Source organism: Rhinolophus sinicus, chromosome 13 (genome assembly GCF_057876585.1).
Source record: "Rhinolophus sinicus isolate RSI-liver-muscle chromosome 13, RSI-T2T, whole genome shotgun sequence".
NCBI lineage: Eukaryota > Metazoa > Chordata > Mammalia > Chiroptera > Rhinolophidae > Rhinolophus > Rhinolophus sinicus.
The window spans coordinates 58,795,516-58,814,918 of NC_142513.1; the positions used below are offsets into that span (position 1 = coordinate 58,795,516).

The following is a 19,403-nucleotide window of genomic DNA, read 5'->3' on the forward strand; positions in this document are numbered from 1 at the left end:
GTGAAATGTCTGTTTTAATCTGTTGCCCATTTTTTGATTGTCTTACTGAGTTTTAAGAATTTTTTGTATATTCTGGGTCCAAGTCATTTATCATATATATAATTAGCAAATATTTTTTCCAGTCTGTGGCTTGTTTTTTCATTTTCTTAGAAGTGTCTTTGAAGTACAAAAGTTGCATTTTGATGATGTCCAATTTATTAATTTATTTTCTTAGATACAAGATCAAAAGCATAATGTATACAAGAAATCTCCTAATCCAAGGTTTTGAAGATTTTTCTGCTGTTTTCTTCTAACAGTTCTACAATTTTAACTCTGACATAGATTTCTGATCCATTTAAGAACCTTTCATTAAGTTGGCTATGATATACTTGTAAGATGTAAGGAATGACTCATTTTCTGTTTATCTGTTCTAGGCAGGACTGCAAGGAGATTTCAGTAATAATATATGTCCCTTCAGCATTGCCCTCCTGCTTTCTATAACAAGAATACAAAGATTTGAGGAACAGGTATTTATCAGTGACTTTTTGGTTCTTTCTGTAGGTAATAGGTCCTGTATAAGAACCTGTTTTCTCATTGTCCTTTCCTGAACAATTCTACCCTAATCCTGCCACCAGCAAATTGCTCTATAAGACACGTAGGCCCACATTGTTTATTACCTCCATCTCCTATCATGTGGTAAACCAGTGAAGTGGGAAAAATCCCTTAAAGTTGGTCAGGAAACATCTCATAGTCCAAGTAGCAAGAATGGGTAGTTCAGCTGGGTATTTACCAACAGTTTTATTCTGTTGTACCTTCCCAAGCAATTGTCCCTGTCCGAGTTGAAATTAACAAGAGAATAGGTTAGTTGCAAAGATGAAAAGATAAAATCCTTTGCCCTTTTTCCTCATGTGTTCCCTAATTGTGGGTAATATTAGTATTGATTTTAGCCCCTTTTCTTTTTTAAGGAAGGCCTGTCTTCAACTCTTTTAAATTCCCACTGAAAGTCATAATTTTTATATCATTCTTATCTGGTGAAACAGTTATAGGCATGCATTGTGTGGCAGCAAGTAGGAACGGTTACAGGGTTAAAAGTCTGTAGCATGAGATACCATTTTTTGCTTCATCTTCCTGTTTCTTTCATTATATTAGGTGTTTGACCTTTTAAAGAATTCAGTTGTAAAAAGTTTTAAGGATCTTCAGCTTCTCCAAGGCTCAAAGTTTCTTCAGAATCTAGTTCCTCATAGGTCTTGTGTTTCCACCATGATCCTGGACGTGGTAAAGAATAGGTGAGTTCGTGAACCATACCCCAGTAGGCTCCTAAGTTATTTCGTGTTATAAAATGCAGTGTGGTGCCATCCTTACGGTCCTCAGAGAAAACTGATGACTACAGCTATTGACTTCACGTACCAAAGTTGAATCCCTTAAAGTTGGTCAGGCAAGCTTTTCCTTTCTGAAAAATCCTTGAATCCCAAGGCCTGATTTGTTGGCCACCTTGGTAGCAAGCATGCAAAACTGAAGTCGTATCTTTGCTCTTTTCATGATATTATAACCCTTTATTGACCTGAGTCTTCACGGGCTTTTTATTTTTTAGGTGAGCAAAAAACATTCACAGTTTTATTTACTTTGTTGAAGTTTGGGGTGATGGATGGAATTGAGTTAGCAATTTAGACAATTGATTAGTAGATTTAGACATCCATTTTAAACCAAATTGAAAAGACTGGTAACCATCCCAGTTGTTATTTTAATTTCAGGATATATGTTAGCGGTTACACGTCGTCACTGTATCATGCTGTCTTTGTCTGTGGATTAAATATATTTTAAAGCTTTATCATTTCAGTCAGATCTCACTCCAGGTCTGGGAATTCTGAATTAGATTGGATTTATGTGAGGTTGGCACATAAGGCAAATTTGGGACTAGAACCGCTTTCTGTGTGGATATGCCAAGAGCAGATCTAGGTGTGGTGCGTCCCTAATCATCCAGCATGTTGCAGTCCTCTCAGGTTGCTACTCAGGCCCCAGTTCATCTACTTACAGATGCCATCTCAGGGCAGGCAGGCAGGCCTCATTGTTGCTCACTTCTTGGCATAGACGGGGGGGTAGTGGGTCTTGGAGAAGAAGGTAGAGAAAGACGCTGTGTACCGTAGGGGATGCATGAAAAGAAAAGGTTCGTGTAAAGAGTGTTGGTTATCCTGGTCGAGTTTGGGAGACATGTAACATGGCAGTGAAGGCAAAGGCGTTTTACTAAGCTTTGGTTTTTACCTCAGCTTTATTTTCTTGGCAGTGTTCACAGTTGGGACCATGTTACTCAGGGCCTCGTAGAACTTGGCTTCATTTTAATGGATTCGTATGGGCCAAAGAAGATGCCTGATGGAAACAATATTGAAACCAGCTCAGGTCTTTCTAGAACACCACAGCAGTATGCATGTAAGCTGGGAGCTAATATCCTGTTGGAAACTTTTAAGGTGAGACGTTAGTTTGGCAGCCATTTCCTAATTTTATTAAAATTCATTATAAATAGAGTATGATATTTGCCTGGGAGTTTGGGGGATGAGGAAATTTGAGTTCCAGGAATAGAGATTGGGGTAGTGATTGAAACATTACCGTTCCAATTTGATGAAATACTTACTTTCTCGTCCTTTATATGAGTTTTTCATTTATTCTAATTTCTATTCTTTCTGACCATTTCTTAGAAGTTTGAGTATAAGTTAGCTTTCTCATGATTTCCTCTTCATCCTCCAGCAGTAAATCATTTCTGTTTTTCTTTAAGGCTATTCCCTTATACAAAAAAATAATCTTTTACATCCCTGTAAGATATCAGGATTGAAGAATCATGCTTATTGGTTCATTGTTTTTGAAGAACCCAAAAATTGTTTCTTAAATTCATTTTTTAAATTCATTACCATATTATGACTGTCATTTCAATCTTAATTTCTAAAACAACTTTCAAAAATTCATTTCCTTTCAAGAAAAAAAAAAAGAAAGCTAGATCATGTCTGATGCTAAACTGTTGATTTGCCTAGTGATAGCCTAGTTGATTTGTCTAGAAGATTCTACGTCATCTTCTTGACATTCAATTGTTTAATGTAGCTACATGCCAAAAGTGTGGGCTGAAAGTGTTATGTGGAGGCTAATTTAAATGTAAATCTAGTGTTCTGATCTGGAACTATTAAGTGAATGCCCAGTAATAGCCCTTGAGAGTTGTAAGTGTGTTACATGATATAAATGACTCTTCTTATCAGTAACCTGATTAGAACATTCTTAGAATAAGAGCCTTTCATAGTTTTTAATCTTTTAAAACTAGGGAGGTTCCATTTGATTTCACACAGATGTTGGCTTTGTCAAGGCATCTGTAGAACATATAATGTACTGCTAATAATCTAATTATTAGTCTGAAGTTTGAAAGAAATTAGTCCGTAACTCAAAGTAATCAAGTTCAGATAAGAATTTTATTTAAAATTCAAGTGAAATTCAAAACAGGTCTTTTTTAGGCAACCACTGTGATTCTAGAAACTGAGGAAGGGGTTCATGAAGATGTTTAGGTTTTCACAAATTTTCATGGGCATTTATTTAAAATTTAAAATAAATATTACACATACCATGTTTCCCCGAAAAGAAGACCTAGCCAGACCATCAGCTCTAATGCGTCTTTTGGAGCCAAAATTAATATAAGACCTGGTATTGTATTATATCATATCACATCATACCATATCATGTCCAGTCTTATATTACAATAAGACAGGGTCGTACATTAATTTTTGCTCCAAAAGATGCATTAAAGCTGATGGTCTGGCTAGGTCTTATTTTCGAGGAAATATGGTAAATCAGAATGTGGATGTTGGCATGTAATGGATAACAAAGTAGAATTATTCCTGCTTGATGCTGAACCTTATATGTCACAGTGCTTTCATGTGCTCTTTTTCAGGTAAGAAACATGGTAGTTTGCTCTGCTCATTAGGCTAGAACGAGTGTGAGCCTATCTTTCCAGATGATTCACATTCTATTTGTCTTTGAAATAAACAGTCAAATTTTCCCCATATCCAGACTTCTCTTCACTCTGCTTAACACGCATTGGTGCAGTTGTAAGCCGAAAGTCACCAAGGAGCATTTTATTGGTCCTTGTGTTCTTTTTAGATCCACGAGATGATCAGGCAAGAAATTCTGGAGCGAGTCCTCAACAGAGTTGTGAGCAGAGCGTCCTCTCCTATCAGCCATTACTTAGGTACTGAACGTCGAAAGGGTGGTCAACGTTCTCAGGAATAGTTTCATTTAAGTGTCATAATGTTTGGGTCTTGGAAAAAAAAATTAACGATACAGTAGTTTAATGCGGTATCTTTTATTATGATGTCAGTAAAACGTAAGTCCATTTCTATCGTCTGCCTGTCAGGAAAGAAAGGAATGTATGACTGAGTGAAACTTCTGTCTTGCAACAACTTTCTCTCCCTGTTTTGTTTCGTACTTCTCAAACGAGTGCTGTCTTGCTAGCCCTCGGTGACCTCCCTTTCTCTTAACCCTGTACGTCTCCAGGGCTCTCTTTCCGTGTAGCTCTTTGCTTTTTAGTCCTCTGCACTGTGCATTCCAGCTGCCTGGGCTTTCCTGGTTCTCAGCTCTGTCCCTTGAACTCAGGTAGACTGCTAGACTGAGTTTCCCCGCTCTGTACTGCTGCCTAGAAACTCTGCAGCCAGTAAGATGGGCAGTTTTAAGACTCACCTCATTTATTTCCCTTTTCTCAGGGATCATTGTCCTGTACTGCTTGTCTAATGTCTGAAAGTTATTGTTTAATTTGGCCTTTTTGTTGTTGCTTAAAGTTGGAGGATAAATCTGTTCACTGTTATCCCATCATGGTGTGAAGCATAAGTCTTTTCCTCTTTTTGTACATTGTCTTACTTGTATATGTCATACTTAGTTTCATGATTTCAGTTATTTTTGTGGGCATGGCTTCCAAATCTTTGTCAAGACTACCCTCTTTCCTTAGTTCAGTGCTTTCATTTCTGCTGGATAGTTCCTTTAGTATTTTTTTCCCCCTTTTATGTCAAATGCAATACAGTTTCCTTCAAACAAATATCCCTTTTTTTTTTTTTTTATCACCACCATTTCTATGATCTGAAGCCTGGCTCTCCAAGTTCCAAAGGCTGGAATTCTTTTTTATCTTCTCGAACACACTTGGTACCTGAATTCTCTCATTCTTTTCCTCATACTGTCACTTTCCCTTCATTTTTTATTCCCCTCCTCCACACCCATAGCCTAGTTCCCAGTCTTAGAGTCTTGCATCTAGCCTACTGCCACAGCTTCCGAGCTGGTTTCCCTGCTTTCTCTTCTCTCTGCTGCGAGTCAGCCTGCATGTTGCCACCAGATGAGACTCCACTACTTGAAAATCACCAGTTCCTTCTGTGCTACATTGCTAGCTCTTTATCCTTACACGTAAAGTCCTTGACAGTTTGAACCAGCATTAACTTCAATTTATTTATTCTGAATCCTTCACCCCAACTGCACCGATTTCCCCACCTTCCTCTGAATATGTCTTACACTGAATGTGTCCTGTCTTTTACTCCTACTTTCTCTTTCACATATAGGAGGCCTTTCTGGCTGTGTGTGTTTAATATCACCCATCTTTCAGAACCTGGTTTAACATCTTTCTCCTCTTTGCTTTTCTAAAGCACCCCAACTCATAATGATCGCCTCTTCCTCTGAACTGCTATTTGGTCTCCCTTTACCATTTTCTAGGCAATAAACTATGTTGAGAATTATTAGGTGTTTGGTATTGTTTTGTTATTTACCTCTTTCATTTCTTTAAAATACATTTATTTGACTTCCAACTAAATTAAAAGTCTTGAAGGGAGAGAGGGAGATCATGTTTTATGCTCTTGTATATTCCTTATGGGACCGTATTATGCCTATACATAATGAACATTCATAAATTTTTATTGATTTAGCCTGGAAAGAGGAAGACAGTGTGTGCTACTTGTATTGGAAGTATAATGGGTTTCTTCCTTTCTTTTAGACAGGTTAATTTTTGTAGTTTATCCTATTGCAGAAGAAAGTTAAAGTTGCACTGACCATAGGAAAAATATGTAGGTTCAGTAGAAATTTATATTGCAGTATATTAAACTTGAGAAAGGAAACTTTTTATCATTTCTTTCCTCCATTTTAATTTTTCTTTTATTTGAAATATCTGTAGTTATTTCAGACAACTCATTATAGAGTTCTGTTTTTCAGACCTGTTTTCAAGTATCACCATGTGTTCACCCTTAGTTCTTCAGAGCTGTTCTTCTAAAGTCACAGAAACTTTTGACTATTTATCCTTTCTGCCCCTTCAAACTGTACAAGGGCTGCTGAAGGCAGTTCAGGTAAGTCTCCAAGGGAGCTTGTCAAGACTGACGTTGAACTTCAGTGAAAATCTGGTGTGTTTCTTCATAAATCTGTATGTCTAGGAAATCCTATTTCCCTTGATTCTGAAACATAACACTTATTAAAAGGGTGGGAGGACTGAGCTCTAGACTCTGTTTTCCAAGTTTACCCTCTGTTTCGTCGCACCAGTTCTCTTCTCCTTGACTGGTTTTTAAGTTAGTGAGGTTATTGAAAGGCTTTTAGATGTTCATTAATTGAGGACAATAGATTTAAAGGCCTTCACAACTAGTTCCAATTTAGTATTTCAAATACACTATTGTCCTTATTACTAAGTGTAACAAACATTGAAACATGTATGTGAAACATAGCTAAAGTGCCTGAGATAAGCCAAATAGTAACAGTATTGGGTGGAAATGAGCTAAGGCTGATAAACAAACTTGTTCTGCTGTTACCCACTGACTCTTTTTTTCAGCCCCTTCTCAAAGTGAGCATGTCAATGAGAGACTCTCTGATACTTGTCCTTCGGAAAGCTATGTTTGCCAGGTATGTAGTGTCCCGTGAGAGTCTGGGAAATGGTACCTTCTGGTGGTAGTTAAGTTCTCTCTGCCATCTCCTCATACAGCCTGTTCCCAGTGGGCGTGCAAATTCCCAACCCAACAGAACACTTGCATCAGACAAGGCATCGTGCTACGTGCTTTCTCATTTAGTCTTCAGAACAACCCTATGAAGAGAGCATTATTACAGTTCCCATTTGACAGAGCCAGGAAATTTAGACTTCGAGAAGATAAGTGACTTGCCAAAAATCAAGCAGTGGTTGGCAATAGAGCTAGAATTCAAGTTGTGATCTTAGGTACTTTGCTGTACCTCCCTAGAATAACCTGAAAGGTAAGGTTCCAGTGCCAGCTGGCAACAATTCTGAAGAGGAAACACCTTAATTAAGAAGAAAATAGTTAAACTTAAGTGAATCTCAGAGTTGTGGTCTATGACTAGAGAGCAAATCAATTGTTGATGGGTCTCGGTTTTTTGTTTTTTTTTGACTTAGCCAATACTGCTCTCTTCCTCTATTTCTTAATGTATAAACCAGAGATGGTAATACCATTTCCTTAAAAATATTGTGAGACAGGTGATAAGTGAAAAGCATTGGTACTTTAACTATAAGATACCCAATTGATATCTCATTGGCTCTTTTTTGATGTACTTATGGATATCCAGAGGAACGGCTAGTAAGTAGCTAATACTGTTATCCTTGTTTGAGAATTGACAGTTTTTTGTGACTCCTTACCCAGAGGCGTGTCTGACTGGCCAAGGGTGTATGTTGTAACGTCTATAACATGAATTAGTTGTTGAGCTTCAATGAGATGAGTGTACCATTTTTCTGGATGGAGGGTTTACAAGGCACCAAGTACTGCACTCCTCTGGGAAGAAGGGAAGTGCTTCTTCAGACACAGAATATCAGTAATTTCCTTTGCGATACAGTACTCACATTTGAGTTATCAGGCGCATTGTGCACCCTCTCAGTCCTCTTGTTCTCATTCCCCATGTAGACTTGTCAGGATAGAAGAAAGTATAGAGAATGTCGTGAGATTAAATAATGAATAAAACCAGCTGAATTCCTCTACTGCTAATTGCTGTCAACAGCTGATGCCTTATTTGAGTATATAAATTCAATTTATTTTGCTCTGTGCTTCACTGTTTATACATATTCCTTCTCTGTACAGAACTAGCTGGATTTTTTTTTTTGACCCAGAAGCCTGTTCCTATGAAATTCGTCGTTTTTTAACTACTTCTTTGTCTATTCCTGAGCTAGCCGGCTGGATGCCCGAAAAGCTGCAGTTGCTGGGTTTTTGCTGCTTCTGAAGAACTTCAAAGTTTTAGGCAGCTTGTCGTCCTCCCAGTGCAGTCAGCCTATCGGTGTCAGCCAGGTAAGGATTGCTCGCCCTGGCTCGTGGTACGTGCAGTGACGCAGGAGTTCTTGATGTGCAAACTCTTTTCTTTTCCTCCTATTCTGATTGTACAGAGACAGTCCTGAAACACTCACAATCATGGAGATGATGATGATGGTATCAGTTACCACTTAATGGCAGATTTGCTGTATTTTAAACTGTTATCCAGTATGGTAGCCACTGGCCTCCGTGTGTCTGTTGAACTGAACATTGGAAATGTGGCTAGTCCAAATTGAGTTGTGCTGTATGTGTAAAATACACACTGGATTTTAAAGCTATAGTATGAAATAAAAGAACGTAAAATATCTCAATAATTTTTTATTTTGATGACATTTTGAGATAATATTTTGGTTATGTTGGATTAAATAAAATATTAAAATTAATCTCACTAGTTTCTTTTTAAATTTGGCTATTAGAAAATTTTGAATTACATGGGTGACTTACATTTGTGGTTTATTGTGCTAGACACTGTGCTAAGTGCTTTACATTCATTATTTCATTTTATCTTCACAATAATTCTCTGAGGCTAAATACTCTTATTATCCCCATCTTTAATAGTTTGCTTTGCACATGAACATCTATTAAACCTGGTAATCTGAGAAAACAACTTTTTACAATAACTGGGTACTGTGGCCTTTGGAGCAATAAAATTGTCTTTATAATTTATATTACGATAATTTAAATTATATGCTATACAATTTGTGTATAATAGACATTAATATAACAGTTTCATTAGGAATCCATCATTGCTCTAGTATAACTGTACAAAAGTTTTGTCTGTAATACAAATATCAGGAACACTGGGTATCATTCGTGTATTATATTATCATCATCCCCATTTTATGGATAGAAAAACTGAGGCCAAGAGAGAACACATAACTTCCCCAAGGTGATAGAACCAGTAAAGGGTAGAACTGAGATTTGACCTCAGTCAATATTAACTACCTTGCTAAGATGCCTGTAATAAGGATTAGGAATTCTTGGTCTGTAATTGCTGAATTTGTTACGTAAATCAAACAAGGGATGTGTTCTTTCTCATGTCCGTTTCCAAACTACAAACTACCTCTGAACTTCTCAGGATTTTGTGGAAGCAAAACGAGCTAGATTCTTCTAGCTACAAAAAGCTTTTTAGGCCTTTTAAGTAAACGCAAGTATATGAGGTTTGACAGTTCGCGAATTTATCCTAGAAAAAGTGCTACATACCTCATTGCTAAATATCACTCTGGTCACCTTCGAAGTAACTCCCCTTGGGAAGCTCTGCACCAATGCCCGCGCCTAGTCCACCCTTCAGAGCAATTTTGGAACTCTTTTTCTGTAATGGCCATCAGAGCTGTCATCGTATATGTCGTCAGTATTTCCTTTATCTTTGGGTAAAGAAGGAAGTCATTGGGGGCCAGATCATGTGAGGAGGGAGGGTGTTCCAACACATTTATTTGTTTACTGGCTAAAAACTCCCTCACAGACAGTGCCCTGTGAGATGGTGCATTGTCGTGATGCAAGAGCTATGAATTGTTGGTGAAAAGTTCAGGTCGTCTAACTTTTTTATGCAGCCTTTTCAGCACTTCCAAATAGTAAACTTGGTTCACTGTTTGTCCAGTTGGTACAAATTTATAATGAATAAGCCCTCTGATATAAAAAACGGTTAGCAACATCATGACAACAAGTTTGCGAACTTAATTGTCAGACCTGGTATTGTGACTTACTGGATTTTAGTGTCATGAAATAATCTTTGTGCCTTAAACAGCTGACATTGCCTGGGAAAACCTTAAGGGATGGGGAAGAGTTCATCTTGTTAAAATGCTTGAAAATTCTCTTGTTCCAAACCAAAATAAGAGTGACACTTACCATAGCCAGGTGTTGATTCTAATGTCTGCCTCAGTCCTGGATTTTGGCCTGTGGGGAAAGCTAAGTCTAAGTTTCTTTACCAAGAACATAGGCTCATTTTACCTCCTTAATGGAAACTAATTTGGTAAGATGCGGCCTCTTTTTCTTACAGGTTCATGTCGATGTCCACAGCCATTACAATTCGGTCGCCAATGAAACGTTTTGCCTTGAGATCATGGACAGTTTGAGGAGATGTTTAGGCCAGCAGGCTGACGTTCGACTCATGCTTTACGAGGTAAATCAACGGAGTGGAAGGAATATAGTAATCCCCCAACTCATAATCTTTTTTATTTTAATACCTTTTTTTTTCTGATTATAAAAATGTAGTACACACACTCTCATTTGATGCAGTTAGAGCTGGTAGCTAAGTGATGGTTAGCCAAAGAGTTGTTTAAGTTGAGGATTCATAAAGAACAGGTGAAACACTGAAAGTGTTTTCTTTTATTGTGAAATATTTAAATGTACCATTAATTTGACAGTCTTGTTTTAAAGCCAAGTCCTTTTGAGTATGCGTCTGCCATTTGGAACTCACTGTCTCTCAAACCATCACCTTAATTTATTGCCTATAATTTCAAGTTTTTGTTTACCTAAAGTGGGATTAAAAACTTTAAGACACTTCAGTTACAGTGTTAGTACAGCAACCTTCTAGATGTGTCCAGTTTGTTCCCTAACTTTTATAATTGTCTTACCCCTATTTCATGAGAAATTGGTTTTAGAGACTTACTGTTATTTATTGTCCTTCCAAAACATTCAACTTAGTTTTTATGAAAACAACTTCTTTTTCATTTTGCGCTTTGGTATTTAGCAGCTCACAGGCTGCCTGGTTACATCGCGTAATTATAATGACAGTACAATTAGCAAAAATGAGTGGGGATGAATACAACTACTGACTTACGAGTAGCATATAATTCAGCCAGTGGGAACAAAAGTGTGCGGTCATGGATGATACACTGCCATGTGTAGCATTTAGTGTGACGTGTACCTCAGCACACGTTTCATGGATGGATGGAGAGCAGTAGATAATCTAGCAAGTCGATTAAGTGGAAGTCATTTCAAAGAGCAGCTATTATAATACCTTTATTTAACATTCTTTAAATAACATTGAGCTACAGTAGTTGCCAGGCGCTGGATTTTTCTGGCTTATTGTAGAAAATGTGGAAAGTATAGAAAAATATTTTTTAAAATATCAATCTCACCACTCATTTATGTGTATTCATGCAAAATTGGAATAAGATTTATATAACTTTTACCTCTTACATCGTAAGCACTTTCTCATTTCATTAAATGTTTTTTGACGTGATTTTTTTTAGTGCTAAATAATGCTCTATGGATATATAGTAATTAACTTTATTTTTGAATATTTATGTTGTGTCCAGTTTCCCACTGTGAACGTTGTTGTACCTGAATGTTCGATCACAATGCTAGGTTCAAGATTAGAACATATTCAAGTGTTGGCACACCCAGGCAAGCACTGAAATTTTTTTTTAATCATTACATCTTTGTTCAACATCCATTTGTGATAAAACCCCTCAGAAACTCATGGCCAACTAAAATTAGAAGGGAACGTCCTCATCCTGATAAAGGGTGTCTATAAAACCTATGTTTAATATAAAAGGTGAAAGATTGCGCTCCAGTGTGATGAGGAACAAAGAAAGGTGTTTGTTCTCAGTGCTTCTGTTCAACATTGTACTGAAGGTCCTATCTGATGCAATACGGCAAGACAAAGAAATAAAGGCATAGAGATTTGAAAGTTTGAGCTAAGGCTGCCTTGATTCACATAGTATACATAGACAATACCAAAGGATCTACAAAAAAGTGAGTTTAGGAAGGTTGTGGGATACAAGGTCAATAACCAGACAGAAATTAATTATAGTTCTAGTTACTAGCAATGAACAATTGGAAATTAGAATATTTACAGTAAATAAAACAGTAGAGATTTAAGAAAGTATGTACAAGATATGTACACTGAAGACCATTCTAAAATTTAACGTAGAATGTAAAGGACCTAGAGTGATCCAGACAATTGAAAGAGAATAAAGTTTTCCAGTGGAGTTTTGACAAAGATCCCAAGGTAATTAATTCAACGATGCTGGAACAGTGGTTCGTTGTATTGGGGGGTTCCCAAAACCACCGCCATGTTTAAAGATTTCTTTAGAAGGGCTCACCAAACTCAGCATATATTTGTTCTCATGGCTAAGATTTATTACAGTTAAAGGATACGAAGGAAAATCTGCGGCGGCAAGAGACGTGGTGAGCTCCAAGGAAAACCAGGTGCGGTCTTCTAAGAGTCCTCTCCAAATGGCCTCGCACAGGGTGCACTTCATTCCTCCAGCAAATGCGTTGTGACAGCATGTGCAAAGTTTTCTACTAGGGAAGCTGGTTAGAGATTTGGCTCCCAAGGTTTTTACTGGGCGCTGGTCACATAGGCATCTTTGCTTAGCACATACTAGAATTCCAAACTCCCAGAAGGAAAGCAGATACTTAGCATAAACCACATTGTACAAACAGTTTAGGCACAGTAAACCTCTTCTATCATTCATGGAAAGTTTTGTATCAGTGTAGGTAGCTGTTTACCAGCTAAGTCCCCAGCCACCAGCCAAGGGCCAACCGTGCAAGTAAACTTTGCTAACGCTAGCAGTCTCAGATGTCCTGTGTTTAACTCTTGTATGCACAATCATTGTCATGCAAAAAAACAATCTCTACTGTTATTTATCTCCAAATTTAAAAAATTAACTCAAAATGGATCGTAGACCTAAATCTATGAGGATATTGGTGTTTATTCATCAAAGACTGGGTGCTTCACTTTGTTTCAAGTATATGCCATATTGCCGTTTGCTTTTTAAAAAATAATACGATCCTTTTAGACCTACAGAAATACTAAATTTCGGTTGTTAAATCCAATACCCTTTTCCTTTGAGACGTCTATTTTTGTGTAAAGAGTCCATATCCTTCCAATGAATATTCACTAACATTTCCTTCTAGTTTTTTCCATGCTTTTGTGTTTTGTTTAGGTACTTAGTTCATCTGGAGTTTGTTTTGCTATAATATGTGAGGACCTAACTTTTCTCCTCAAGTTAACCAGTTGTTCAAACATTATTACCTCCTTTATGTCTACTATTTCTGTTTATATGCTATGCCTTTATTTCATCTGTAGATTTTTGTGCCACGACCGCAAGTATCTTTTATCATTATACGTGTATAAAACATAATAATGCCTTTTAGGGCTAATTTTCCTTTGTTTCTTTTTAAAAAAATATTTGGTGGGGGAGGAATCAATGTGTTTTTTCTCACAGATGAACTGTACAATCTCTTTTCCCGGTTCCAAAAAGAAAGTTCTCCCACAATTTTAATTTGAGCAGTTTTTAACCGAGACTAGAAATTTTGGATGGGGAGAGATATCATGGTCATTGACATTAGTGTGTGTAGGTCCAGAAGGCACTTCTGCAGCACTGGAAACTAAGTGTAAAGAATGTCCTACAGGGAAGTCTGTTAATGTAGGATGAGAGAAAAGAATGAGGGCCTAGGACGTCTCTGACTGTGAAGGAGCAAAGTACTCCAAAGACAGAAGTGACCTGTTGTTTAATAATTGTGAGGATTATGGTCAGTTTATTAATCCTGTTTTTGGTGATCAGAGATCTTTTTAGCTTAGGCAAATAACTTGAACTTTCTGAATTGCTCCTCTAGCAAATACTGTCTCCATCTTTTTCAAAGAACAGAATATGGTAAAGGAAGAATGTTACCTTAAAGTTATGATTGTCCAAATCACTAGTACCTCTGTTAAAGAGCTTATCTCTCTTTGATTCTTCTTAGGGGTTCTATGATGTGCTTCGAAGAAACTCGCAGCTGGCTAATTCAATCATGCACACTCTGCTCTCACAGGTAAAGAATATTTTTATGGATACAGAGAACAGATAATGGGGCATTGAGAGGCGACTAACATTTTCCAGGCTTTTCAGAATATAAAATAATTCCCAAATAGTGGCTGGTACATCATGAACATGCCTGTGATGTTGTCTTAATGTTTTATTTTGATTACTACTTACCTACCTGCCACGTTACCATCGGCAGCAGCTTTATCTGCTGGTTTTTTATTTCTAAAAGAAAAAAAAGAGATTGGAGCAAATACAGCAAAACATTGACATGTGTTAAGTCTAGGTGATAGACACATGGGTGTCTATTAGGTTATTCTGTACTTTTCAGTTTAGTGAAAGGTTTTTAAATTATGAAACATTTTAAAAGAATCAAAGATGGGAGGTATTCAGCTGAAAGACTTATGACATGTAAATAAGACCTTTTACCCTCAACACTTAGGCATTGAGCATCTATTTGAATTTTTTAAATAGCTTTATTGAGATATAATTCATGGACCATACGATTCACCCATTTAAAGTGTACAATTCGTTGGTTTTTAGTATATTCATAGAGTTGTGCAGCTATTACCACAATCAATTTTAGAACATTTTATTACCTTAGAAAGAAACTCCACAACCTTTAGCTATCACTTCCTAATTTTGTCATCTTTTTCCCCACCTTTCCAGCCCTAAGCAACCACTGTTCTATACTTTCTGTCTCTACAGATTTGCCCATTGTGGACTTTTCATATAAGTGGAGTCATATAATAGGTAGTCTTTTGTGACTAATGTCTTTGACTAGACAGTGTTTTCGAGGGTTGTTGTAGCATGTCAGTACTTCATGCCTTTTCATGGCTAAATCATATGTGGTATTTGAATCTTGTACATATATTAAGAGAGTTCAAGATGCCATTATGTACTGACAGTGATGTCAATACCTGACGTTTAGCACTTAGAGGGCCAAGCATTTAATGAAGTACTTACTATGTGTGGATGATCTCATTTAGTCCTCACACAACCCTATAAAACAAGAACGGTTACCTCCATTTCTACAGGTTTGTATTTTAAGGCTCTCAGAGGTTAAGTAATTTGCCCAAGGTCACAGAGGAAGTGGAAGAGCTAGGATTTGAACTCATTTTTTGCTGGCTCAAGAGCCCAAGTATGAAAAATCTCATGTAAAAATACTGGATTAAGAACAAGGAAAGTTCTCAACAAATGATGTTGTGAAAACTGGATATCCATGTGCAAAAAAACGAACTTGGACCTTTACCTTACACTATGTACACTAATGAATATAGATCAAAGACCTCAGCTAAGAGCTAAAATTATAAAACTCTTAGAGGAGAACATAAGGGAAAAGCTTCATGACATTGTATTTGGCAGTTCCTTGGACGCTGACCAGAGGCACCAGTAACAAAAGAAAACTGGACTTCATCGAAATTAAAAACATTTGTACATTAGAAAAATACTATCTACAGAGTAAAAAGGCAACCCACAGAATAGGAGAAAATATTTGCAAATCATATATCTGATAAGGAATTAATATCCAGATAATATAAAGAACTCTTTAACAATACAACCCAATTTAAAAATGGGCCAAGGACTAAAAGAGACATTTCTCCAAAAAAGATACACAAATAGCCAATAAACGACATGAGAAGATGCTCTGCACCACCTAGTCATTAGGGAAATGGAAATCAGAACCACAACGAGTACCACTTCATATCCATTAGGAAGGCTGTTGTCAAAATGGAAAAGAACAAGTGGTCGTGAGTATGTGCAGAAATTGGAACCCTTGTGAATTTCCGATGGGAATGTAAAATAGTGTAGGTGCTGTGGGAAAAAGTATAGCAATTCTTCAAAAAATGAAACATGGGATTATCATGTGATCAGCACTTCCACGTCGGGTATATACCGAAAAGAAGTGAAGGAAGGGATCTTGTCTTTTTAATCCATTGTGACCCCCACCCCCTTTGAAGGGACTGTTTAGTCAGTTCACATTTAATTATCATTATGGTTGGATTTAGGTCTGCTATTTTGCTATTTGTTTTAATTCATTTCTGGACTTTTTCGTGATATTTCTTTTTGTTGTACTTTTTAACTTTTGCTTTAGGGGTTACAATATGCATCTTTAATTGACTACAGTACATTCAGATAAATACTGATTTACTTCCAGTAAAATATAGGAACTTTTTACCAGTATAGCTCTATTCTCCTGCCTTTGTGGTAGTGTCATATACATTACATCTATGTTAAAATCCCAGCAAAACAGTTTTATAATTTTGCTTTAAACAGTTATATATATGTCTTTTATAGTAATTAAGATAGTAATTAAGAGAAGAAAGATATGGTATATACACACGATCCTTTAGATGTACCAACTTTTTACCATTGTTGATGCTCTTCATTTGTACCTGTGGATTCAAGTTTACTGTCTTGAGTAATTTCCATTCTGCCTGAGGAACTTCTTTCAATATTTCTGTCGTGCATGTCTGCTAGCAATGACTTCTTCAGTTTTCATCTCTCTGGATATATCTTTATTTTGCCTTCATTTTTGAAGGATAGTTTCACTGGACGTAGAATTCTTGGTTGACAGTCTTTCAGTACTTTGAAAATGTCATTCCAGTGTCTTCTGGTTTCCATTGTTTCTCAAGGGAAGTGAGCCAATTATTTTACCTTTGTTTTTTGTACTTGCCATGGCATTTTTCTTTTGCTGCTTTAAAAATTTTCTCCTTGTGTCTGGGTTTCAAGAGTATGACTAGGATGTGTACGTGTGATTCTCTTTGTGTTTCTCCTATTGGATGGAGTTCATTAAGCTTCTTGGATGTGTAAGTTGATGCCTTTCACCAAATTTGAGAAATATTCACTCATGATTGCATCAAGTATTTTTTCTGCACCTTCTCTCTTTCCCTTATGGTACTTCAGTTGTAGATACGCTGGATTTGATATGTTGGCCTGAATTTGTCCAATAGATCTCTGAGACTTAGTTCATTTTTCCTCCATATTTTTAACCTTTTTCTTAAGATTTGATATTGTCTCGTAATCTGTCTTCAAATTTACTTATTCTTTATTCTGCTACTTCACATCTTGTTTTACTCTTGGATGCATGTTAAATTTTATCAAATGCATTTTTGTATTTATTGAGATAACTATAATTTTTCTTCTTCTATCTGTTGCTGTGGTCAGTTGTATTGATCTTCTAAACCAACATTGTATTCTTGGCATAAGCCTAAATTATGATATATTACCTTTCTTGTACATTACTGGATTCAGCTTACTAATATTTCATTTAGAAGTTTTACATATATGTTTACAAGAGGGAATGGCCTATAATTTTCACTTCTCATAGTGCACTTCCGTGGTTTAGTCTGAGCTTTGTAAAATGATGGGGGAATGTTTCCCCTTTTTCTAGTTTGTGTAAAATTTGAAATTGGTAGTTAATTCCTTTATTCTTTTTTTGCCTTGTTTGGAAGTTTTATACTCTCTTTCTTTGAACTTTAAATTTTTGGCTTTTGATTTTCCAGACTAGACAAGTAGTGTAAATGCTAGCCACCACTCCATTTGGAGATTAGCTTGTGGTTAGAAATTCCCAGGTAAAGCTTTTCCCCGTCCACCTGCAGTCAAGGCTCAGTTAGGTACATATCCCTACCAGCTTTCTCCATGTTACGGTTTTACTTTTTAGGCTCATTCACGAAGGTTATCCTTTTGAGAAGTCCAGTTTGACGGGAGGTTTTCTGATACAGCCCTCCGAGGGCCCAAGGCTTTGTCTTCAGTTCCCTGAGTCCCAAGGATTGGCAGATGTGGTCAGAATTAACATGAGTCCTAGAGCTCATTTGCTCGTGTATTTGCGGGATTCATGCTTTATGACAGTCTCTAATATATTCAGACCTCTGAGAACGTCTCTTACTTTCCCATGATCTTAGTTCTCCTCTTAACAAGTGTGTATACACACACACACACACACACACACACACATTTTAATGCAATATCATTTTTATTGTTCTCTACCAGGAGGTTTCTCTAAACTCCTTGTCCATCATTTTGCTGAAAGTGGAAGTTGTCTCTTTCTCCCTCTCTCCCTCCCACCACCTTTTGCTTTGTCGTTGCTTTGTTAATTCTGCTTTGTTAAGGCTGCTGATAATTCTGCTGAAGAAGCTCCATTTGAAATGAAGATCTCAGATGTGTATAAATGATTGGAAAGTCCTATACTGTTCATCAAAAGCTTTTCATTGTGCCTTAGGCCTGAGCCTATTTAAAATTTATATCCTGTTAGCTATATTGTGTCTTTCAAAATGTAATGATCAGACCATATACATTCACACACTAACAAGAATACAAAATTGTGATTGAAGGAATAGATCAGTGCCTCCCAACTCCCAACTGCGGACCTTTAAAAATCTGCAAATTCCAAAAGCAAAAAATTAAAATAATGTCTAACATGTTTTTTGAGTTCTATTGTGTGCCACGTAGTAGTGTTTGAAGCACTTTACATGTATTGGCATATTTAATCCTTAAATAACCATATACGTGTATATTAATAGTATCTTCATGTCACAGGTGAGAAACCAAGGCATACTTTTATTGACATCATTAATAAGTGATGGTACTGGGAGTTTGGACTCAGCCATTCTGACTCTAGAGCCTGACTTCTAGCTGTCAAGCTATACTGAAAATGCTGCTTGCCTGTGCAAGTTTAGGAATTGGTGTGAGAGCTTATGATGTTCTGTAGGAGAGGTAACGGAAGTGGAACAGGAAAGAAGATCTCAATTAGTACGATGGCCAAAGCAAGGGAAAAGGATGTGAGTGAGCCAAAGCAGCACACATTTTGCTGCATTCTTCTTCAGACATTTGGAAATGTGTCTTAGAATGCCATGACAGGGGCCATTAGCTTAGCCAGTTAAAGAAGTGGAAGCATTCTTGAGCCATGGTGTCTTTTTTCCTTACCATACGCAGTTAAAACAGTACTACGAGCCACAGTCTGATGTGCTGCCTCCTCTGAAATTAGAAGCTTGTATTTCGACCAAAGGAGATCAGATCTCTCTACAAGAACCACTGGTGAGATGTTGATTCTTCCTATAAGCGTGATTTTTTTACTGTTAAGTTAAAATATAGCCAATTGATAGGGTTGAATTTCAGAAAGAGATGCCTTTCCCTGTGAACCTCTCTTGCTGCTACTCCCAGTGACTTTTCACTCATAAATTTTCCCCGCTTTTCTTTGCTTTCCTGACCCATCATCACCTTGGATCTATTGGTAAGATACCTCTGTCAGCACTTTACTAAGTCAAGACATCCCCCACTTCCCCCAAAGAGCATTTTATCTCCCATTTATGGCTCTTTGATTGTATATAAATAAATATACTTCAGAATGGGGAAGGGGGTCACCTAGTAGCAGATGAACCGA

The 19,403-nt window shown here is 37.0% G+C and overlaps 1 protein-coding gene across 1 annotated transcript in view; it reads left to right on the forward strand.

The window, feature by feature from the left end:
* The window catches only part of FANCI (FA complementation group I), a 58,273-nt gene that overhangs the window by 14,485 nt on the left and 24,385 nt on the right, over window positions 1-19,403 (forward strand). The window contains exons 11-20 of the mRNA XM_019726751.3: window positions 414-506; window positions 1,129-1,265; window positions 2,261-2,441; window positions 4,111-4,198; window positions 6,193-6,323; window positions 6,797-6,867; window positions 8,132-8,246; window positions 10,264-10,386; window positions 13,962-14,030; window positions 18,956-19,057. Coding sequence (XP_019582310.3) covers window positions 414-506; window positions 1,129-1,265; window positions 2,261-2,441; window positions 4,111-4,198; window positions 6,193-6,323; window positions 6,797-6,867; window positions 8,132-8,246; window positions 10,264-10,386; window positions 13,962-14,030; window positions 18,956-19,057 — 1,110 coding nt within the window. The remainder of the gene's footprint in view (window positions 1-413; window positions 507-1,128; window positions 1,266-2,260; window positions 2,442-4,110; window positions 4,199-6,192; window positions 6,324-6,796; window positions 6,868-8,131; window positions 8,247-10,263; window positions 10,387-13,961; window positions 14,031-18,955; window positions 19,058-19,403) is intronic.